The sequence below is a fragment of the Phaseolus vulgaris genome, chromosome 3 (assembly GCF_051622355.1).
Source record: "Phaseolus vulgaris cultivar YP4 chromosome 3, ASM5162235v1, whole genome shotgun sequence".
Taxonomy (NCBI): domain Eukaryota; kingdom Viridiplantae; phylum Streptophyta; class Magnoliopsida; order Fabales; family Fabaceae; genus Phaseolus; species Phaseolus vulgaris.
The window spans coordinates 46,882,223-46,906,728 of record NC_143500.1 but is presented as its reverse complement, the minus strand read 5'-3'; the positions used below and the strand labels follow the sequence as shown (position 1 = coordinate 46,906,728).

Below are 24,506 nucleotides of genomic sequence, written 5' to 3'. Positions count from 1 at the left end.
ATCCAAATCTTCTTATGGAAAGAAAAATATTTCTAATGATTCTTTTATGTTTAAAATAAGAAAAAAAAATCATGAACTTTTTCATGTCTTCCTTTCTTCATTAGCACAAAAATTTAGTTTTAATAAAAATATTGGATTTAATATAATTAGTTTTTTTTTTATTTACGTCTTTATATTTCGTTTTCCTTCCTATTTATTTATTTATCGCAATTAATGTTACATTATCTAATGGTTTATGTACATTATATTTTTTTATTTGTAATTTTTATATCAAAGAATATTTTATATTTTTGAATTTTAATATTCTTTAGAAGCATGAAATTGTAAGCGAAATTTGTATAAAAGAAAACTCTATTTTTTTATAAAATTTTTTACTCTAATAGTATTACTACAAAACCTTAACATCCAACTAGATTGGTATCTCAAAGTTTCACTTATCATAAAAAAAACACCACTCTCATCCACAAACAATTAAGTTAGACGGATGTCTAACTTTCACAAAAGGACCTTTCTAAAAAAACAGCTATAATTTTCAAAGTTTTCTTCGAATGACCACAACACAACCATTTTATAAAAAAAAAAGTATTATTATATATTTTTCATAAAATAATTATTTTTATTTCTTAATTATTAATAATGTAATCAAAATTTGTACAAAATAATAAAAATTACTAAATATTCATTTCCTGTCATTACATTTCAAGAATTCATGCAATAAAAAAGTATACTTTATTTGTAAAATTGATTATTAAAATATATTTTATTAGAATATTAATTATATAAATATGTAATTAAATTTGAAAAATGTTCATAGTATTTTATTTCAACTAATAATTATAAATATAAATAAATAAATATTTATTTATTTGTACATACATATGAGTATTTTTTATTTTTTATTAATAATAATATAGACATATGATATTGTTTTCTTAAAATATAATTTTTTTATCAGATTAAATAAATAAAATGATAGTAATATAATGGTAGTAATAAAAAATTAATTTTAATTATTAGCTAGATATTTAAAAAGTAAACCGTGAAGACCAAAAAGTTACTATGAGATTTTTATGTAATTTCACTTATTAATTTATTAATTATCTAAATGGATAAAATTTTTAAAAACTATCAAAATGATAATTCGTGTTATTATAAAGAAGTTTTTGTTAAAGTGACATAATTTTAATGAAGTTGGGTTAATATGACTTTAGTGTATTTGAACTGAAGTTATGTCACGGTTACATAATTTATTTATGACACAATTTTAATATAATTAAAATTGTATTATTTTAATTTTATTTATCTATTTTGATAAATTTTTAAAAATTTATTTATTTTAATAATTACCTTATGAGACTGCATCAAAATACTAAAAATTCCAATAATTTTTTAATTAAGATCTAGGTAAACTGATTAGAGCATTTACATATTTATGTGTATTCACCTAGCTTTTGGAAGCTCCTGAATTACTTTGTATTGTTAACCATCCTTAAATATTAGGAATAAAAATTAACTTATATCTTATCATGTGATTCTTTGTCATATATTTATAAACAAGGTGGGCACTTTATGAACAAGATGAACAAGATGAGTGGTTTTTGGATCATTCATTAAGTCAACCTAGAAAAAACATAGATTAATAAGTTGAGTTGAATAGTATATCTCAATACAAAGGGCGTGTTACACATATTATTACAATTTTTTCCAACTGGAATTTCACCAGTCCATTTAACATGATTTTGAATTTAAACATTTGTACATAATACAATTAAAGGAAAAGAACCAACTAAACTTTTTTAGCTAGGTTTTATGAAGTAAAATGACAAAATCAATGAATGTTTCACACTAATAACATGGTTCCTAAAATATTCATTTTGTAATTTTTGTAATTGAATTCTGTATAATATAATCATTTAACTGATAAACAAGAGCATAAGCAATATGAAAATTTGATCAAACCAATTACATGTTCGCAAAAATTTAGTTGAGATCACCAAATTAGAATTGAGTTTGGCAATAGTTTACAAGTTTCAAACTCAATAAACCCATGTTACATGTGTAATAATTTTACTATATAAAAAATATTTTTTAATAAATATTTCATTCCAAGCATCCTATTAAAGTAAATATTTAATTCCTTGTGTCATATTTTAGGACATTTAGTTGAAATATGTATCAATAGTTATCGTTTTCATATCTAAGTATTTTAAGAATCATTCTTTGTATATATGTTATAAGTTGTGTTACTATCGTATACATATTAAACAATAATTAAAGTATTGTTTCCAATGTATTTTTTTTTTTTAATTACAGAGGTAACCTGACTATAATCTGGATTGAATTAAGCTATCTAATATAGAAAAATTGAATCTAATTCAAGTAAAAAAGATTAAATTAGATTAAAAATTATACTAAACTCAACCTAATCCACCCACCACTTCTAATAATATATGTTAGTGGTAGTGAAAAGAATGAAATGAAATAGGATACCATATTCTCTACCTTAACCGTGAAAGAAGCCCTTCATTGAATGGTTGGCAGAAGAATTTGCTCAACTGCTTGTATCGTGGAGTCTGAATCATGATTTCATTTATTTTACAATCCTATTAAACCTCTGCATTTTATTTTTTAATTAATAATAAAAAATAAATAAATAAATAAGAATTATTTTAGATCGATCCTTATACAAAATTACACAATAATCATTTTTTAATTAGATAACTAAAAAAACACTAACCATACTAAAAAAAAACTTAAAATATTTCAAGAAATCATCCTCATACGCACCAAAGGTTCCAAACACCAATTAGAATAAGAAAACAAAGCAGAAGGAGATTTTACAGAAATCTAAAATCAAACATTTACTTACACCATTGCAAATACTTCTAACACATCACTCACACCCCTTTTGAAAATAATAAAATTTTTGTGGTTCAAGATTTCACTCACTACCCCAACTCAAATAATTGATGATTAATAAATGATAATCTAATAAATTTAACAAATTATTGTATTAAGATAGATCTAAATAATCTTAATATCATATTAAAATATAAATTTTAAATTTATGTTAAGCTTACAAAATTGATTCATATAATTACACATGTGAAGTAATTTGTTTAGATTTTATTCATGTTAGTTTGAGTTTCAGTTAGGAAAACTTAAACTAAAAATACTTTTACCCACAAAACAACAAAGTTTTCTTTCTTGATCTCGTGTACAAGAACTCGTAATTGTGTATTAAATTATAAAAATAAAAATTGAATTTGAATCGAAAATAGCAATTACAGATGTGATAAAATGACTGATAAGATATTTTTGTGTGAAACATCATTATCGCATTAAATTTATTGTAATAAAAAGAATGAGGGGTAATGATGCATTATTTGTGCATAAAGAAACATAACAAAGTATCTAATAAAGGTATTTGTTAGTTTACGTATAGCATAGGAAATGTGGTTCTCCAAAGATGATGAAAAAGGAAGAAGCCAAAGATGTGCATCTTATCTTTCAATGTGACCAGTCATTTCTTTATACACTAGGTTGCTACCATCTATACTCTTTCAAACTGATTAATAAAATAATTAAATGCACAATCCATCATAAAGTCAATTTCCCTTAAAAACCAACTTCGATTTTGTCCAATATCAACAACAAATTGACGTATGTCCATTATAACATTTTATTATTTTATTTCATTTTATTTCCCATGCTTTTCTATCATTGGATGCTTAGAGATGAAGCAATCCATTTTCACCACATAAGACATGGCATGAAACTTAATTACTTTACCTCCCCCATTATATAATCTACATCTATTCATACCATAACATATTAAACCTAAAGCGTCTCATTCAAACGCATATTACTTTTTAGCAACTACAAATAAATATTACCCTTTTTTTGTTTTATTTATCTATCCTTTTATGAAACAAATATATGCCCATTTGAAACTTTCAAAAATTACATTAATTTCCGTCACTTTAATTATACTCATATCATATTTTTACCCAATTCTTGATGTTTTACATATTTATCGTACAGGAAATAATAACTAATAATAGAAACAAGATATATTATAAATTAAAATGATTTTACTTTTAATTAAAATTACTCGTGTATTATCTTTTTGAGAAGAAAAACAAAAGTAAATATTTTTTTTAGTTTATTATAAATTTATATTGTAGTACACTTTTTTAATCATCAATTAGTTAGATAATATCTTAAGTATAACTTATTAAATTAGGGATCAATGATATATAACAAGTGGTTAATTGGAAATATAAAATATATTTAATTTGTACGTATATTTTAATTTGATTTTTTTTATAAATTCATGGCATCTGCGTGTGAAAATTTTGGAACAAATAATGAAAGTCTTTTTTTTTATTCCAAACAAATAATGAAGTCGAGTAGTGCATTATGGTACATAATATTGTCGCGCTTGAAAACAACTAAAGCTATTATTATTTGATTTTTTTCATTGTTGTTTTCGTTTTAAATGAAAGTTATAAATTAATTGTCGGAATTTTCATGATATTAATAATTAAGGACACGTGCCTTACAAGATAATAAGATCAAGTTGCATTTGAAATAAATCTGTTATACGGGCCGGTTTCTTTATACTTACCACTTTTATTAATTACACCCCCTTTTTTCTAAGGTTTCCTCAGTGTTTTGTATGTTCTTCTCACAATCTTCTATAGATATATTTGGAGAAGAAGACATTGGTCAAATATAGATTCTACTAACTTAATTTCAGAGTCTAATGATAATGAGATACAATTAATCTAATATTAATGACACATAATAATAATTTAGTACAATTTATTTATTTATTTATTTATTATAATATCAACATGTTCTTATTTTTTTTACAAACAATAAATTGAAATCTTATATACAATTAAAAGTGAGTTGGAGAGGTGATTTCATCAGAAATATTATTCAAGGTTTCGAATAAATATTAATCATTAACAAACTCAATAACAGATATTTATTTAATAACATAATTAAAAAAATCTGAAATCTCGCTCATGACAATTATAGGTGATGTTTAAAACGCAATCAGAACTTTCAACGAATCTGAACATTTTTAAACAATATCCTTATTAAATACTAAATGGTTATACAAATATAAAATCATAGAAATTCAATACAATTAATTTTTCATCGTTAAAGCTAATCATCTCACTTTAGAATAAATGTAGAAATTAGATAAATTATAGTTTGTTGAAGCATCTTTTATTTTAAAAAAAATTCTAAAAGGTAATTATTCAGTCAAGAAGTCTTATATTAAATTATAGTTTAATTATAATGGTTTCAAAATTAAAAATTAAAAAATTACTATCATTTGTATTTATGTACAACTACGTTAATGAAATTTAAATCTAAAACTCGATACAAAATTTTAAATCCATTATCAAGACTAATTAAATATTTCAAACACCAACAGAATAAGTAATTTTAAAAATAAAAATTGTATTGGGACTTCAGTATAGGTATTTGGGGGAGGTTCGATTGGCGTTTGGACTCTAGAGGTGGTCGGGAGTTCGGTCTAGTAGAGATCGGCCTAGGAAAGGTAATTAAGATGAAAGATAAAGAGATATTTTATCTGTTGTGATATTATTCTAAAGATAAAAGATATAATTGTTATTGTTTAAATATGTTATCATACTATTGTGAAGATAAAAAAATATTTTATCTATTGTGATATTATTCTGAAAATGAAAGATATAATTGTTATTGTTCAGATTTGTTATCATACTATTGTGAAAAGAGGAACACCCGAAAATAACGGTGCACATATTAAACCAAATGTTTTCATACTGTTAGCACTTGAAAATGATAAGTGATATTCGTGAACAAGTGATTTTCTGTAATTATTTTATGTTTTCAGTAGAGATTATATTCTTGTGAGTGAAAGAGAAATAACTATAAAAGAAGTTTGAGACCCGTAAGGAAAGACTCTTTTTGAATACTAGAGACTGAAACTGATTATTATTTTATATGTTGTCACTGACTTGATCATTAAAGTGTGATCAACTGCTAGAGTCTCCTTTATATCAATGAAACGAACTATTCCAATGAGTTAGGAGAAAATAGACTAGAAGCGAAGCTTGTCCATCCAGTCAACCCAAAGTCAAAAACAAAATTAAAATTATTTCATTCATAAATTAAAATTAACTTATATCTATTATCTATAATTTGTAAAAACTTCGTCATACCGTTTTTTAAAAATTTATTTTTAATTTACACATGAATATATTTACTATTTAAAAAAGTATTTATAAGAAGTTTATCTAAACATATATAATAAATTATTTGTTTTGGCATATAAAATTTATTACCTCGAATAATTTATAAATCACTAAACAAATATCTATTATAACAGTTACTGAGAAAAAGAATTATATATATTATTAAAAACCATTTTAATTATAAAATTACACATTAATATGTGCTAGCGTAGAGATATTTAATCGATTTTAAAGAACAATCACTGAAATATGTGCTATTGTTTTGTATTATAAATTTATTATCTTATATAATTACTCTTTAAATTTGTGACCATAGTTGTTTTCTTCTAGGTTTAACAGAAGTTGCTGAATCAGAGCTATCCACATAGGTTATCTACAAGATTAGAACCATTCAAAGGCTCTCCATGTGACATCCCATATCCTACTATATTTTATTTTTCTCACATAAAAAAACCATGTGAACCCATATCAAAGTAAAAGACAATCAAGAAGATAACTCATTTCTGGAAACTTCCACAAACAAGGTTTATCAAATTTGAATTAGATGCTTTCCCTACAAAGCTGTTGCTAAAAGGGACAAAGTTCCTTGTTGTCGGAATTTAATTTCCAAGACGTGTTAAATGATGCGTCAGATCAGAGACAAAAAACAATGCGTTTCAAACAAAATTCAAGTTTGGGATTTTCCAAAGAGCTTGAGGAATAAGTGATAATGGTTTCACATTAAAATGAAAAAGAGACACAAATGTGTAATTTCCTCAAGGGAACTCTTATTACTACTCATGTTTCTAATCATAGTAGAAATTGTCTACTCCTTCACTCAATTATCTAAATGTAGAAATTGAGAAATTTTGATGAAATATTTGATAATAGGATATTTAACAAGTAATCTTCGAGCTTTATATATTGTAAAGAACCAACAAGTATAAATCTACAACTATACAACTTTCTTCTATTACGAAACTTTCTTAATTTTATTCTATAAAAAATAGCTTGGTAGAATTATTTCGTTAAAATTCAATGTAATTCACTGAACTGCTCCTCATACCATATAATTAAAAGAATAGAAAAAAAGAGTATTTTTTAAGCTATTTTAATTTATTAAAATAATCTGAGAATTATTAAAGCTTAAGTGTTTTTAAGTTAATTTAATAACTTAAAATATGATTTGAATTTGTTAAAAAATTATTCTTGCTTTTTGAGTAATTTGCAAAACATTTTATTTATTAAAATTATTTTTAATGCATTTAAAACTTTCTTCCTTACTTAACATTTTAAGAATGCAATCCAAAATTATTCATCATCATAATGTTTGCATGATAAAGGCAGTAGAAATATTAAACCCCAAATTACAATTCTAAACACAATATGAAACCAACATTATTATTTGAGACAAAAATAGTTGAAAGCATAACATTTTATAATTTCAAGATTTTGTACCTATAAACTTTATCTATTTAGTGATGACAACGCTTATCCTCATTTATGCAATAGTTTGATCTTGAAAGATGTAATAATTCCTTAAATCACAAAACACAAAATTTTCTTCTCCTTTATTATTGTCAATCGTGGGAGGTAAGTTATGTGGTGTGGTTATGGATTCGTAAGAAGAAAAAATCATTTCAGATGCATTTTGTTTTGAGGACTGCCAATAGAGAGATATTCCTGAGTGGTTAAGAAAGAAGTAAGCAATGTAAGTGGAAGGCTAAAGAAGGCAAAGGGGACAATACAAGAGCTTAAACAATCACATAAACAGAATGAGTTGTGACTTTAAGCAAATTAATGAGGAGGAAATTAATATCAGAATCCTGATAAATTATGTGAACTATCTTCATAATCCATAGCAATAGCAATGTCTCAAAAGTGTTGGAGAATGGAGTAAAGAGAAGTTGGAGCTCAATGAGGGTTACATAAATTGAAGATATGTACTCAGGGAAGTCAAGTTAAAATTGGAGTTTTTAGTAATGTCCCAGTTATATGTATTCTCTTATTTCTTATCTATTTTTAATAATCTTCTTTATTTTCATTTTTTGTTCTCTCATCTATACCAAACAAATTATAAAAGTCAAGTTCACGATCAAATTTTGTATAATTAGCCTTTAACAAGATTCTCATACATTGTCATTAAAACAATCTATAAAATGTAACTTTGTTTCTATATCTTTTAGAATAATTTAAATGTTTAAGTTCAAAATAAATATTTTAATTAGCTTCTAACCACCATTTATTTTAAAGGATATTGTTAAGGAAATACCTTAAAAATTAATTAAAAGTAACCAATTATTTTTTATTAAGAATCAGAATTAAAAAAATATATAATAATGGGTTTTTAGTTTCTATTTTTTTCCAAATTCTACTTTTTATTCTTTAAACAAAGAATTAATTAATTTAGTTCATAAACTTTTTTTCAGTTAACAATTAGTCCCTGTTTTAAATGTAACTGTTAAGTGGTGATGGCACCACCATATTAGCTGTCATGCCAATAATTTATCTGCATATGATTTTCGAATAAATTATATTTTAGTTTATCATCTTTTCAGAAAATTCAGTTTTAGTCTCTTATTATTTGTTTGACTAGTCATACTCTCTTTGTCTTCTCAATAGTTTGACTTGGTTCCTCAATAAATTTGTTTATTGTTTTTTTCATCAAATATCATCTTAACTGATGCAATAATAAATGACTTTCCATATGGTCAATTTTGCATCAAATTTACATAGTGAAATATTACTGACTTGAGGTATTTTCAAACAATTAAGGTTTTGTTTGTTTGACTTCAAATAAGACTTTAAAAATTGAAGAAAGGATACAGTTAGTTTATTCCATTTCACCTCCTTTCACTCTTCATTAGATGCTCAAATGTATTTGAGTTTAAAACCCTTAATCAATAAAATGAAATATATTAAAATAAACACATGGCTAACAAACTACACATGGGCAACAACAAAAGCTATACAAACAACTATTTCTCTTTCTTTCTCCACGATCTAACGCAGTCCAGAGTTGTCCAAGCCGGTCCAGTCATTTAATCTCTCCTTTTCTTCTTCCTCTCATTTCTCTCGGATGAATTCTTCAACTGTGAAAGAATAACGGAAACTTGTTTCAATACCAATTCATAGGCAGGGAATAGAAAAAGAAAACCAATAAGAATCTTAGAAAACCATTCACAAGTCCAACTCACCATTATAATAAGAATCCGCACAAAGATTGCGGCCAAATCAGTGAACAGTGTCAATGCATGCTTCACATAATCCAGGTCACCAAAGTGAGCCATCTCAATAATTTCTTGTGTATCTACTATGACATAGCCCACAAACACCAAAAGCCCAAAGTATACCTGCAGAAATTGCAAATGAGTACCCCAGAAGTCATCTAATAATACAAAACACGAGAAAATATAGAAGGACTTTTCTAGGTAACTGTCGTACTAGTAAAAATTGTTAGTTACCTCAAAGTTAAAGAGCGCTACTGAGCCCCCGAAGAGAGAGGAAGCAAAGTGCAACCACATAAAAATGGACAGCCCAGAAGAAAGCAAACCACCAAGGTAGAGATACTCCCTACGCCTTGCAACTAAAGCTGCCGCAGAGAAACAACCAAAAGCCAAGGAAGTTGCCACGAAAGCGCTAAAGATGAGGCTGGAGAATGGAAGAAAATGTCAAACCAGAATCCAAAACTCTAAACTAGACATAGAAGCAACTGCCCTCTATCACAAAACATTAACTTAGAAAAAGGTTAAGGTAAGAGGGTTAGGAAGAGAATGGTATCACAAAACAAAAAGCTTGCGCACACACTCTTCCTAGCCCATTTTTCCTAGAGTGTTTTCTTACACATTATCAACCAACGTAAAGCTAGCAATTTACGTCAGATTGAGCAAAGAATGCAACATGGATCCTGTGTGGTTGGATGCAGAACTGAACAAGTATCCCAATTGGTATGTCTCACTCCTAAACTAGTGGTCCTCACAAATTTTAACTAAGAACATCACAAATTTTAACTAAGAACAGTGTATTGTTATTGTATTGCTTAAAATCCTCAAACAAACTATTGGTAAAAAAAAATATTTCAGGGTTGTGTGTATGAGGGAACAATATTTGCATATTGATGATATTCTATTAATCCAATAATCAATCCAGGCAGATAACAAAGAAGGGCATTTTACCCATCGTAACGAGATCTGTTTGCTCCTACAAACATCAATCTAATTGAAAAAAGGAGAGAGAAGAGGGCACGCTTAGCCTCTCTCTCTCTTTAAACAAGGAAGGTGAAAGGACTATAAGGAGTTTGGCATGACTATCATGATTAAGAATAACGCAACTTCTTAAAATATATACTACAAATTAAAATCATATGCAGTCACTGTGTCCAAATACTAATAAGCGAAGAACACAGCCAACATGTTCAAGAGAGTCATTCCTAGCATCAATGACTCTCAACAATAATAATTAATTAGAAGAATCCAAAAAGGCAACAACAGCGTCATACCTAGGATCAATGGCTACCGCCAAATGAATCAGAGGTCCAATGGAAGCGCCCTGAAACAGGGCCGATGCCATCAACAGAGACAACCTCTTTTGCTGCAAAAGACAGAACAAAGAGTGAGAACAACGTCGCATAAGACTGACGGAGCAGAAATCGTGTAGAATCATATTCAAACCTCTTCAAAAGGGGGCAACGATAGCAACCAACCCATGCTTCCTATAGCCCCCACAGTAGTGAGAAGACCCCCAATGTTCCACAATACATGAAGATATGCTCCAACAGCAGCAGCTATCACAGCGCCACATATCGTAAAATAAACCTGAAATCAATCAATCAATCAATCACGATTCTGAATACACATACAAGATGAAAGTAACCGTTCGAATACCCAAAATCAAATTCCAATCCGAGGAGAGACTTAATTAGTAATTACCCGTTTGATGTGATTCTGAACAAGCGGAGAGATCTCGTGGAAATTCTTGAGAGTATCGTAACTCCAGCGGCTTCTCGAAGACGATTGAGAATTGAAGAAAGCCTCCATTGATAAACAAGGAATCGTATCGTTTTCGTAATACAAACACAGACAAGCACAATAGATTCAGAAAAAGAAAACCTCGCAGTTATATAAAGGGTGCGCTGTTTTCACCAAAAAATTCTAGATCTATCCAGAAAGAACCACACCATTCATCAATGCGCGCGTCGTTGCTTATCCAGAAAGAATCACACGCGTTGCATTTAATATTTTTTTATTACCAGATTGTCTTTGCAAAAAACGTCACAAAATAAAGATTTATTGACTTCCATTAAAGTAATATTTATAATATTATGTTGCATTTTCTATTATAACTTTATTGGCAATAAAATATGTTCTGTACACAAAACTCAGGAATAAAAAGAGAAGTAGGTGAATTTATATAAAAAAAATAAATTGAGCCTCTCTTTTTATTTTATTTTTCCAGAATAATACTTTTTTAAAATAAAATTCTTAAAAAACCCAGTTAGAACGTTATTTTCTTAAATGGATTTCTTTAGTGTAACAGTTGAGCATTGAGAACTTAATTTTCAATTGATTTTTTTCATCTCGATGCCAGATACTCCTTCAAAATTTAGTTATTTGGGGATCGAATCTGGAGAAGTTTTTTAGTTTTTTTTGTTGTCCTTTTTAGAAGAAGAAAAAAATAGAGAAAAATAATTTAAAATAAATAATTTAAAATTATGAGATTAAATTGTAATGGACTTCAAAGAAAAAACAAAATAAAAATGAATTTTTATTTTGTAATATAATTAAAAAAATTGCTATCATTATAATGGTTTATAAATAAATTGAATAAAAGATAGAAAAAATAATCATAACATTATTATTGATCATATAATTTTTGTAAAGTAATTCAAAAAGTACAGTAAAATATATAAAATATAAAGTAAAATAATTAAAATTATATTAAAAAACAAATTTAGACATTTATAAATATTTTCTATTGCAAAATTATTTTAATTTCACATTTTAAAATTTTAATTCTAAACCTAAAATTATTATTAAACATTTTCAATTTTTATCAGTAATTTATAACATAAAATAAACTTTTTAATCACTATTTCAAACAAATTTATCTTTCAAATATATTATTAAACGTGCTTAAAAACTCTTTTATTTTTTTTAAACATTCAAAAAAAATTATTATATCATACATACAACAATAGAAAATTAAATTAATAATAATTTATTTTTAATTCAAAATTCCAAAATTAAAAGTATATAAAGTTTATTTTAGAAACTATTTTTTTAAAATGAGTTTGTTAAATAATTTTTAAATTGGTATCTAATTAAAGATTAAGATTTTTTCTATCAAAATTAAAATTTAAATAATTGATAATTAAAACATTAATAACTAATTAAATATCAATTTAAAAATAAATTTTTTTAGTTTTTAAAATAATTTCTAATTTAAATAATGTAACAACTAATAATTTTTTATTTCAATTTTTATTTGATAGTTTTCTGTGTAAATGAAATTGATATAATGAAGTACACAAGTAGTTATTTATAATACTATAAAATAATTTAATATTATAAATATTTATATTAGATAGAAAGTCAGTTGTCGACAAGTAATTTAATAATTTATTTTTCGTAGATAAAGTAATTTAATGGATAAAATAAGTTCTGCCATTATTATGTAGAATAAGATATGTGGGTAATTTTTATTAAAGGAAGAACGGCTCTTGGATTCATCTATGGTCAGGTTTGCATATTGCTTAGTTCATAGTGTGGATACTATGGCTCTTAAGCTTTGATAAAAATTATATAAAGAGTTAATAATAATAATAATTCATAAAAGGTGTTAAAAAATATATGATTGTTTTATTATTTTATTCTATACCTAAACCTGATTGAATTTTATTAAATTTTTTTAATAATAGTAACTGTAGATAAATACTATCAGTATAAAAGGAATCTCAACTTATTTTATTAACATACATCCATAACTTATTGCATTAAGTCATTCCTTATTTTCTTTTTGCATATGACTTGGGGATGAAGTAACCAAATATCTTAATTTGATTATTGAGTTAAATACAAAATTCAATCATTCTCAAATATATATAAACTTAATTTTAAGTTTTATCTCATAAACTCATTATTCCAGCTTATTAAATATATTATTTCTAATCCATCTTTCTAACATAGTTATATTGATTTTAAGAAAATTAAAAAGAAACGTTATATTTTGAACATACATTTTGATTAATTGTTACATCAAATGATGCAATATGAAAAAATATTATATTTTAATAGCTGTGCAATATATTTGTGTGATATCTTGGTAACCCTTGTGGATGCAAGAAATTGTGATTTTTTTTTCATTTTTAATAAACATTATTACATTTAATTATAAAATTAAATACCAAATTAATATAAACTGAACGTTTATTTTTTATATAAATAAAAAATGTCTAGAAATTGGTTGGTTGTGGTGGAATTATGATTGAGGCAGCATTCTTCCACGTAAGTTAGCCAATAGGAAGTTGACAAGTCAGCTCCACCCCCAAATTGGAACTAGTCAGAAGAGATTAATAAGAGAAGGTGTTTTTACACACGCATACAAAATATTCAACTATGTGGTTTTATAGAATAGTACTAACTAGGTTCGGTGCCTTGATTGTTCTTCGTAATAGCTAAGAAAATGTGCAAAAAGAAGAAAATTCCCATTGAATAGGAAAATAAATTTACATTATATATGTATGTGTGTTTTAATTCAGAATCAGAGAAGCAATTTACATTAGAAAGAAAATAATGTTTTTAAAACAAATCTTTATAAGTTAAAATTAAATTATTAACAAGTTAAAAGTAACAATTTAAATAAATTATAAATAATAAATTTATTGTTCTGATCAATCATTTCATTTTGTTGTTATTTATTGATATGTTAATTTTATGAAAAGAACAAATCATCTTAATCATCTTAATGTCACTATCGCAGAAAATGATGGTTAAAAAGAATATTTAAATATGGTTCTAAAATCGTTGTTAATTTGGATGTAGTTATAAATAAAAAATTTATAATGATGGTTCTAGAACCGTTATTAATTTTACAAATAATAAATAAAAAATTGGTGTGGAAATGGAGGAAGGAACTCCGATAGAGGCGACTAGGCATGGAGGTCACGGTCGGGGTGGTGTAGCACAGAGCTGGAACGTTTTTTATGTAGTGCGAATAGGGCTGAAGGTGAACTTTTTTAACGACAGTTCTTTCTAGAACCATCTTTATATGTCTCTCATAACCATTTTTAACAACAATTCCTGCTAGAATCGTTGTTAAAAACATAATTTAATTACATTTTTTACGATCATTTTCTACTAATCGTCTTTATATGGGGTCGTTGTTTTGATATTTTATACTAGTGTAAATGTATAGAAATGTAAGGGATTTTTTCATTTTTTAAATTTTTTATTATCAAAATAAAAAATATATATTAATAACATTTCATTTTTATGTCATTAACAATTTTAAATTTTGATATTTCTTTTAACATTGTATTATTAATTTTTAACATATGATATGATAAAGTATGAAAAACAAATATATAAAAATTAATAACTATATATATGTAATTTTTTTCATGAAAACAAGAAGGTTAACTTGTCCTTATCTACTTACACGTGAGCATTCATATAAGACTTCAAATATGTATAATGTGAATGTTGTGAAACCTGCAAAAAAACCTAAACAGTGAATGAAAATAAACTTATACCTGAGCTGAAACAATGAAGATTCTCACCTTCCCCCTTCGAAAACACGAGGCAATGCACATGTGAAACCATTACAAGATTCTTCTCCCAAGGACTCATTGCATCTACCATAACTTCTATACCAATTTTCAGCTGTTACGTGTTGAAAAACACTTTTGTGAAGATTGTGGCATGTTTTAAACCACCCATGAAAGTACATTATGTACCTAAACCCTGCTACAAAGTATCATTATCATTTGTATTCAATCAAAGCATTTTGATTAGTGTGATTGCATTAAGAATACATAAGGACATTTACCACCAACATCAAACTTTAAAGAATGAAACATAATGTTTAATGTTAATTTATAGAGATTGAAGTGTACTCTTTAATGCTCATTTATAAATAATGAATAATAATGTTTAATATTTATTTATAAATATTGAAGGACAATGGTTAATGTTTAATCTAAGATTTATTAAGTTTTTTTTTATATAAAAATTCAGAATAATATTTAGTATTACTATTTATGGTAGTACGATTAGAGTACAACTTTATAGTCTTTGTTAAGAGCTTTAAGCACTTTTATAAAAGTAAGTGTAATGTTTATTATTAATCAAACCTTATATTCAAATAATCTTCATGTATTATGAGAGTTAATCAAAAGGTATACTTGTAATACTTATATGTTTTAATATTTTATTAAGCATGGATGTGTTGCTACTTTTTTATTTTCAACATGGTTAAATTGTGGTATTGAATGTTTTTTTTAGTTTGGTTGTGTTGTTTGATGCTTTTTTTTAAGCATGATTATGTCATTTGGTGTTTTTTTTTTTATGTTTAAGTGAAACTAATCTAAAGATTTTATGTGAAGCTCAACGCACACATCCGAGATAAAAAAGGCTCAAAATGTATAAACGTTTAAAATATGAAGTCAAGCTAGAAACAAATAAGAGGTGAAGCCAAGTTAGAAATACTTAGTCAAACAAGAAATTTTCAAGGTGTGAAGCCAAACTAGAAGTGCTCAAGGTGTGAAGTTAAGTTAGAAGTGTTTAAGGCTTGAAGTCGAACTAGAAGCGTTCAAGGTGCAAAGTCAAGCTAGGAATTCTCACAACGCAATACCAAGCTAGAAATGTTTAAGGTGCAAAGTCAAACTAAAAATGCTCAATGGTCAACAAACAAGGGTCAAACAATTAATAATAGGCAAATTAATAAGTTATTAAACACAAGTTGATGTTGACAAAATGGAGTAAAAATATTGCATTTTTTTAAAATAAAAAAAATACAATAACAAGGGAAAATATATTTGTAATAAAATAAAGTGAATTAATTTAACTATTTTTTAAATTAACTTATGAATGTGAAATAAGTTAGCTGCGTTTTATCATTTGTACGAGTATAAATTTTTGTATTTAACTATTTATGGGTATTTTATGTGACATATATAGATAAACATAACATAAACATGTGAAACAATATAAATATATTGCACATATCAAGTTTAATAAGGAGGGAATTCATTACTTGTGTAATTAATTTTTTACCAACTTTAATATATTTAATCTTATTTTTAAAATTACTTGAATGTGGTTGCACCATATAGGCATAAGAGGTGCACTTGAAAAGAAAATGCATTATAAATTCGACATACAAGTATGGTTGTGCCCTTAAAGAAGCGGGAGACATGATAAAAAACTATACTAAGAATTCAATCATAAGGTTGTGGATATGTCCAAATAGGTTCGAGAGACACACTAATTAACAAATTGTACGCTCCATCCAAACAAGTGTGAGAGTTGACATGGGTGTTGAAGACTCACTTATATTATCATATATAAATTTTCATCCAAGGATTAACTAAAGTTGTGGTTGCATTCACGAGTATGATAGATGCACTTGTATAAAAAAAATTGCACTAGTGGTTTGACCACATGACCATGATTACATCCATAACTATAAAGGATGTGTTCATACTAAAAGTTTTAAGAAGTTGGACCACATGGTCGTGGATGTGTCCATAAAGGTGTGAGAGACATGGTTATTGATGAGCATAATTTTATTTATATTTTAAAGCTTAATAATAGATTATTGGGTTGTAATAATAAATAAATCTATTTTTTTAATTGAGATTCATATAATTGAGTTTATTTTAGCCTTACCTGTTATTTCTACTAATATTTTGTTTTAGTCGCAGTAGACGTGTAATATTTCTTAGAATAAACTATCTAATATAAGTGTCTACCACTATGAGTGAGTCAAATCACCTGAAAGTTAGAATGTATGATCTTTTTCAATTCTATAGTTTTTGTTAAGAAATTGTTTTTGAACGTTTGTTAAGAATTCAATTATCTTATTTTATTATAATTCTTAGTTAGTTCACTTAGTTTTAATCAATCACTTGTTTGCTTAGTTCAAGGGATAAAAGATAAGCATCCCACGAATATACGCTTGGAGATGAGTGAGATATTGAATACGTCATTAGACGCTTGTTATGTTGATAAAATTATGTTGAATTTGATTAACACTTATTTTGATTAATTTTGGCATCCGTGTGAGAATTGAAAGAGTGAAAATCTTAAGATAATCAGTGAAGAATTCACTATTGAATGAACTTGAGAGTTGACTTGCTTTTTTTACTATTTTATAATTGTCTATCTTAATTTTCTGCATAACAATCTTAATCTCCCTTTATCTTTAGCTTTATTGTTATTTCTAACCTTTTGCTTATAAATAATTTTTAAACATCAATTGACTGAATTTACTATTGGATTCGTTAGGAGATGACTTGAGGTCATCTGACCTTATCTATATTATCATCTATTTGGTGTTAGACAATCTAGTACTGGTTAGACGGTCTATATTAAAATTATTTTTTTGACTGTTAAATGACAACCATCAGTCATATGGAAAAATTGACACCAAAGGTGTGTGAAATTGCACTAGAGGTTCGATGATAAATGTGTGACTACATTAGTCTTAGTGATGCACTCTTCTAGAAATTTGCACTAGAAATTCGACCACAAGTATGGTTACAACTACTTGATTATAGGAGACATACTCATACATTTTTTTTTGCATAAAATGTCATAATGTGTTTGCGTCCACATTGTATTAAAAGTTTGATAACAAGGTTGTGGTCATGTACACATGGTTGTAAAAGGCGTATTCATGTAAATAAATGCACCAGAGGTTTGATCATGAGGTTGTGATTAAGTTCACATGGATGTGGTAGATATGTTCATAAAGAAAATTATTACCATAGAAGTGTGACTACATTCAAATGGGTGTGAGAGACATTTTCCAAGAAAATTGCAAAAGAAGTTTGACCACATGATTTTGGTTGCATCCATGAGTGTAGGAGATGCACTTATATTGAAAATTGATCCATAGGTTTGATTTCAAATATGTGGTTGAATTCATATTATGTAAGAGATGTGCTTAGGTAAACATTTGCTCTAGAGGTTTGACCACATGAGTATATGTGTCCATGTAAATGTGAAAGATATAGATAAATAGAAAATTGATTCATTCACATGAGGTACGAAAGACACGGGTATAGAAAATTGTACTAAAAGTTCAACCATAAACTTGTCACTATGCCCATATAAAATGCTCTCATATAAAAGTTACATTAAAAATTCAACCAAAGACTATACATAAGTATAAGAGACATATTTATCTAAAAAATTATATCAATTGTTCCACCATATGATTATATCAATTATATCAAACGCAAGAAAAAATTAGCTAAAAAATATTCTGATGTCAAAGAAGATAATATAAAATCAATATAAGAATATAGGAAAGAATATGAATTAAACTTATTATAATAAAATTGTATATAATCTCATTAATTAGATTTTAAGTAAGTTAATTAAGTTACAAAGCAGTTACAACATAAATACCATGTTTACAGATAGATAATGAGAATAGTTTGTTTTTTAGTGATTATTAGCTATAGAAAATAAATAAATTAAATGAAATTATATTTAAGGTGATGGACTTCCACAAAAATGACTCTTTGAAAGTGCATATAATTCATTAAATGTTAATATACTTAATTTTATATGTTGATGTTCATTTACCAGGAAATCATTTTATCTTTATTAACATAAATTACAGAACTTGTATCCCAGATGTGAGAAAACTGATCCAAAGTCCATATAATATGTGTGTTCCCCATTAGGAGACCAGAAAATTCCACGTGTCATTAAACGTAATTGGGACACGTGGCAAGCCTTATCTGTCCGTATCATTACAACACGTAATAACAAAAAATAGACCCATACAAATAACACAAAAAAAACTTACTACTACAAAAGAGTAACACAAGCCAGGTGTAGCCGCCAAATTGAACGGTGGTGACGCCAGTCATTCTACACCACCGATCTCTAACTCCACGTGGCAGTCTCTGAATTCATCAGTCAGTCATTGCCACGGTTTTCTCACTCTCACACGCCATTGTCGCTGCCCCTCTTATCCCTCCCCCAAAAGCTTTTCTCTTTCTCAGTCCGACACCAACCAACCGTTCCCATCTCACAACAACATCAACCATGTCTCGCCATTGCGACCTTTGTGCTGGAACCCCACCTGGGATTCTGCTAATACGAGCCAAAGAATGGAGCTTCCACACGCACCGCTACATGGTTCTGTTCATCACCTTCCTGGCATACGCCTGCTATCACGCCTCCAGAAAACCCACTGGGATAGTGAAGAGCGTGTTGTGCCCGGAGCACAAGGTTGAAAGCGAGGGTTGGATCCCCTTCAACGGCCACGATGGAACATCAAAGTTGGGCGAGATCGACGTGGCGTTTCTCGCGTGTTACTCCATTGGGATGTACACGGCGGGCCACTTGGGAGATACCCTAGACCTTCGATTGTTCCTAGCTTCTGGAATGGTCGGTAGCGGCATATTCGTCGGGCTTTTCGGAATGGGGTACTTCTGGAACGTCCATAATTTTTGGTTCTATCTCTCCATGCAAATGATCGCGGGCATGTTTCAAGCCACGGGTTGGCCTTCGGTTGTGGCGGTTATCGGTAACTGGTTCGGGAAGAGGAAGAGGGGGCTTATCATGGGAGTTTGGAACGCGCACACTTCTGTTGGTAACATTACTGGCTCTCTTCTTGCTGCGAGTGTTTTGGATTATGGGTGGGGTTGGTCTTTTGTTGTGCCCGGTGCTTTGATCGTGTCTGGTGGGGTCATTGTTTTTTTGTTCTTGGCTCCTTATCCTGAGGATGTGGGCTTCTATTCTTCTGTTCATGGTGGTGATGAAGAAGCTCAGGTGCAGAAAAGTGGTGATTGCGTTCACAGAGAAGCGTCTGTGAATAGAAGAGGCATTGGGCTTGTTGAGGCGTGCATGATTCCAGGAGTGATACCTTTTGCGTTGTGCCTTTTCTTCGCCAAGCTTGTTGCCTACACGTTCTTGTATTGGTTGCCGTTTTACTTGACTCAGACAGGTAATGATCGATCATCACATTTTATAGTCTAGCTCCCCAATTAAGATACAAAGCATTTTCTCTGTTGTGTGAGTTGATGAAAGTTGAAAGTACTAGTTATTTGTTCATGCAAGTCTTTTCCTGTGTAAGGAGGACCTAAGGTTTTGATCGGTGTTATGCTTGTTTGTTTCTTTATAAAACCTTTTATATTAAGCATCATTAAAAAATATTATTAAAAAAAAGAAAAAAAGAAAAATGGAGATTAGAACAACATCTATAATTTTAATCTATAATTCTAATATCAGACTAGATGAAACATGTTTGGTTGTTTGTTTGTTGAGCCATTTTCAAAATTTATAAACAGTGGAAGCACGTTGCTCGCGTAAATGTTGTCTCTTACAAATTTATGGATATTGATATGTTTTATGTGATGGAAAATCCAATCACTGTCTTCTATATGAACATAAATTGGTCTGGTTTTCACTATTATATGACTTCAATTTGACTGAAATGAAAATATTTGACCAAACTTGGGAGCTATTATTTTTCTGTAATTGTTGTTAACAAGAACTTCAGCCTTGTAGTAGATGTAGTATTCGTCTTTGAATACTAATTGGTTGTTGGACTAGTGTGACCCCAGTTTCATGTTCTGTTTAGTTCTTTGGTTAAAAGCCAATAAAAAATCTATCATCTGGTTATTTTCGTGTAGATAAAGTAAGTTATTTACTGACCACGTAACAAATGTTTCATTATCATTCAATTACGCACCACATCCAATCATGTATGCCAAGTTATGTACGGAAATTTTACAATATCGATTTTAAAAGCCACACCAACAATGATTTTTGGTTAATGATTTTAATCTTTTGAACTGATAGAAAATAATCATTAAAGAAAACTGCAGAACTTTTGCATTTGATGATATGGGGTGGCCTATTCCATTGGAACTTTAATTGCATGGATCATAAATGTTTATATCTTCATATTGCAGAAATTGGTGGGAAGTATATCTCTGTTAAGTCTGCTGGAAACCTTTCAACCTTGTTCGATGTAGGGGGCATTGTGGGGGGTATCCTTGCTGGCTACATATCTGATAAACTCAATGCCCGCGCTATAACTGCGGCCAGCTTCATGTATGCAGCTATTCCTTCTATGCTTTTATACCAGCATTATGGAAGTGTTTCTTTGAATGCCAACATTGGTCTTATGATGGTGACTGGATTATTAGTAAATGGGCCCTATGCACTGATCACCACTGCTGTCTCTGCTGACTTGGGCACACACAGTTCTCTCAAAGGTGATTCTCGTGCTCTAGCAACAGTGACTGCAATTATAGATGGTACTGGATCTGTTGGTGCAGCTCTTGGTCCTCTTCTCACTGGGTTCATTTCAACAAGGGGATGGACTGAAGTTTTCATGATGCTAGTTCTTGGTGCTTTTATTGCGGGGCTTCTTTTGTCACGATTGATCATAGCAGAAATTGCAGAGAAAATTGGCAAACCTTCAAGTGGAGCTCAAAATCCTGAAGGTAGTGTTTCCAAGTCATGTAATCAATTTCAGTCCATGCCTTTCTTTTATCAATCTTGTTCCTTGTGCATGGAAGTATCTATTAGATAAGAGGATCGTCCAACATACCCGAAGCAAAAATGGGGTTAAACAACCCAATATTGAGTGAGATGTGCAATTCCCTTATCTACTTTAAGATAGTTGATTATAGGTAATGATGGCACCAATCAACTGTCATAAGCTGTTTTTCGTTTTATTTGGGTTAAGTTTGACAATCCCTGTCAAGTAGGTTGTCTAACTTATCTTATCCCAAGTAAAACGGAGGTTAAACAACCCCATCATGACTTATTGGTGGAAGCCTTTTATGTTCTTCATGATGGTTGGTTGTAGGTATTAATTGCACCAATCTTCTATGCATATTGTATCCACCCATTCACATTGGATGTCGCATGGAAGATGCTGTATCCTCGTGTGTTTGTTCATGTTCTTTGATTGAAGTATGAAAAAATAGCATTCTCATGTTTGAATTACATCAAACTCATAATTTTGAATGTGTCTGTGTTATCATTCCTTGTAATGTTTTTGACACACTGTTTGATATTTGGCAGCTTCTGCATCTCAATCGCTTCTGGAGTAGGAAAGGTGACACTGATGATAAGGTCTTCATGAATCATTAAATATAATGCTCAATACATGGGTTGTAATATGAGAAAATTGTACAGTTTTGTTAATGACTCTGCCTCTAGCATGCAGCACCCACTTCATTGTCAATGTAGTGACGAGTAAATCATCTAGTACACTTAAAATCCATTCATTCAGCCCTCCAGTCAATCTGTTGTGTATACTGTGGAAGGTTCCAGAGGAACTTGATTTCTTTTCATCGTGAATTGGATGTATGAAGGGATAATTGTGGAGATTGACTGCTTGTACCGAATCATCTTGACACTAGATATTCCGAGGTGTCATTTATTCCCTTAATCCTTGCGTCACACTCATTCAAGGAGCCTCCATTTTCAATTTTGTCTGCAGCAGATTAGGATAGACACCCAAGTTTCTTCTATCTTGTTCACAACCCAAATCCCCCTCCACCATCTCAAATTTTGTTACCAAATGATGTTAGTCAATTCGACTTGTATATGAAAATCAATAAATGGATAAATCTCGGTACACAGTATGATTCGTATGTTACTTTTGGTTGTGAACTCTGCTTTGTGTACGAGTAGCAGGTGATCCATTATTTGTCTCACCTTTATTATGATTTTTCCCCCTCCTCAGCTGTGGCGTGTATGGGTCCGTTTGTTCTTAGGTGACATGTGAATTGTATCAATGTGTGTGTTTTCTTTATTCCTAAAGTCATGGTGTACATTTTAACTCAAACATTATGCATTTTCCTGTTTCTGAAGAAATAGCCATATATGATATATGACGACTCTGTAAGCAAAAAGTATAGATTCAGACCAAAGGAAAAAGAAGTGGCTTTGCAATTGGGTTGTTGCTGGAGACTGAAACAGGACTAAGGTTTTTGCTTAAGCTAACAATATGGTTTATTGCCCACTTTTGATAAGCCAAGTAGAGTATGCATTAAATTATTCTCTCCTAATTCTTTTGGCGGTGTTCAATGCAGGGGATCAAAATCAATGCTTAAGCTAGTTTAAAGTCTTTTCTGAAGTGACAATTCTAAAATTGAAATCACTTATATTATCACTAAAATCTGTTAAGAATTGTAACAACCCTAACTTTTACCCTTTTACCCGTAAAACAAGTATCTAAAAAAAAATTATCCCTTTTTAGACATTTTAACCTCTTCATATATAAATCAAAAGTTTTAAAACTAACAAGAAATTTTATTTCTTACAATCTCATATGTTTTTGTGTTATCACGAATAAAGAAACAAATAATAGGATAATCTAACTACAATTTTTTTTATATATAATTTTAATTTTAAATTAATAAACATAATTCATCAAGTTTCATACAATTTCACAAAAAAATCTATAATTTATCTTTCATAAACTATCAAGTATCTATTAAAATTCATAATTTATCATTCACATGTTATACTTATACGGACTCACAATACATAAACACTTAAATTTACTTCTGGAAGACTCGTGCGTTGACTTAGACTCAGAGATCTGCACCTGTCGTACTATATCACTGTGAAATTCACACAGCTATGCGTATAAGTAATCTCAATATCATCTCTCTCCTAGTAATCTCATATAACATGTCAAGTTAGTTATATTTCAAACAACCTATCCATTCATATGAACCTCCTTCGACTCTCACCACCTGAAAAATAGTCAGAATATCTCCTTCTAGACGAATTTCTAGTTAATACACTTCCTAAACAATCTTAACACGATATTTTCTTTCATGAAAATACTATGTCTTTATTAAAATTTATATTTTAAATCTCGCAATATCCAACATCAATTAATCAAATCATACCAAAGTTTAGAATTTTCAAAATATACAATTCATTTACTAATCATATAAATGCCTAATTAAAGAGACTTTCAATTAAATATACATGAAATAAAAATTTACAGTAAAACTATACATAAATAAATAAACCAACATTTTAAAAGCAAATA

At 28.7% G+C, this 24,506-nt stretch overlaps 2 protein-coding genes across 2 annotated transcripts; one reads left to right on the top strand and one right to left on the bottom strand.

Moving 5' to 3' along the window:
- Positions 1–9,050: 9,050 nt before the first annotated feature.
- LOC137808120 (bax inhibitor 1) lies at positions 9,051–11,524 on the bottom strand. The gene is made up of 6 exons (XM_068609075.1): positions 11,168–11,524; positions 10,910–11,053; positions 10,738–10,829; positions 9,704–9,890; positions 9,437–9,592; positions 9,051–9,331 (listed from the first exon to the last, which is right to left on the bottom strand). Exons 1-6 carry the CDS (start codon positions 11,273–11,275, stop codon positions 9,281–9,283), a joined length of 738 nt encoding a protein of 245 aa, XP_068465176.1. The 5' UTR covers positions 11,276–11,524; the 3' UTR covers positions 9,051–9,280.
- Positions 11,525–19,411: 7,887 nt separating this feature from the next.
- G3PP4 (Major facilitator superfamily protein) lies at positions 19,412–23,165 on the top strand. The gene is made up of 3 exons (XM_068609074.2): positions 19,412–20,423; positions 21,394–21,930; positions 22,517–23,165. Exons 1-3 carry the CDS (start codon positions 19,520–19,522, stop codon positions 22,543–22,545), a joined length of 1,470 nt encoding a protein of 489 aa, XP_068465175.1. The 5' UTR covers positions 19,412–19,519; the 3' UTR covers positions 22,546–23,165.
- Positions 23,166–24,506: the final 1,341 nt, after the last annotated feature.

Excerpts from the sequence above, each read along its gene's own strand:
- LOC137808120 (XM_068609075.1), bottom strand. The coding sequence starts at position 11,275 with ATGGAGGCTTTCTTCAATTCTCAATCGTCTTCGAGAAGCCGCTGGAGT. Across the intron at positions 11,054-11,167 it reads TTCAGAATCACATCAAACGG|GTTTATTTTACGATATGTGG; the intron begins GTAATTACTAAT and ends GATTGATTTCAG. Across the intron at positions 9,891-10,737 it reads GCGGTAGCCATTGATCCTAG|CCTCATCTTTAGCGCTTTCG; the intron begins GTATGACGCTGT and ends TCCATTCTCCAG.
- G3PP4 (XM_068609074.2), top strand. The coding sequence starts at position 19,520 with ATGTCTCGCCATTGCGACCTTTGTGCTGGAACCCCACCTGGGATTCTG. Across the intron at positions 20,424-21,393 it reads GTTTTACTTGACTCAGACAG|AAATTGGTGGGAAGTATATC; the intron begins GTAATGATCGAT and ends TTCATATTGCAG. Across the intron at positions 21,931-22,516 it reads TGGAGCTCAAAATCCTGAAG|CTTCTGCATCTCAATCGCTT; the intron begins GTAGTGTTTCCA and ends GATATTTGGCAG.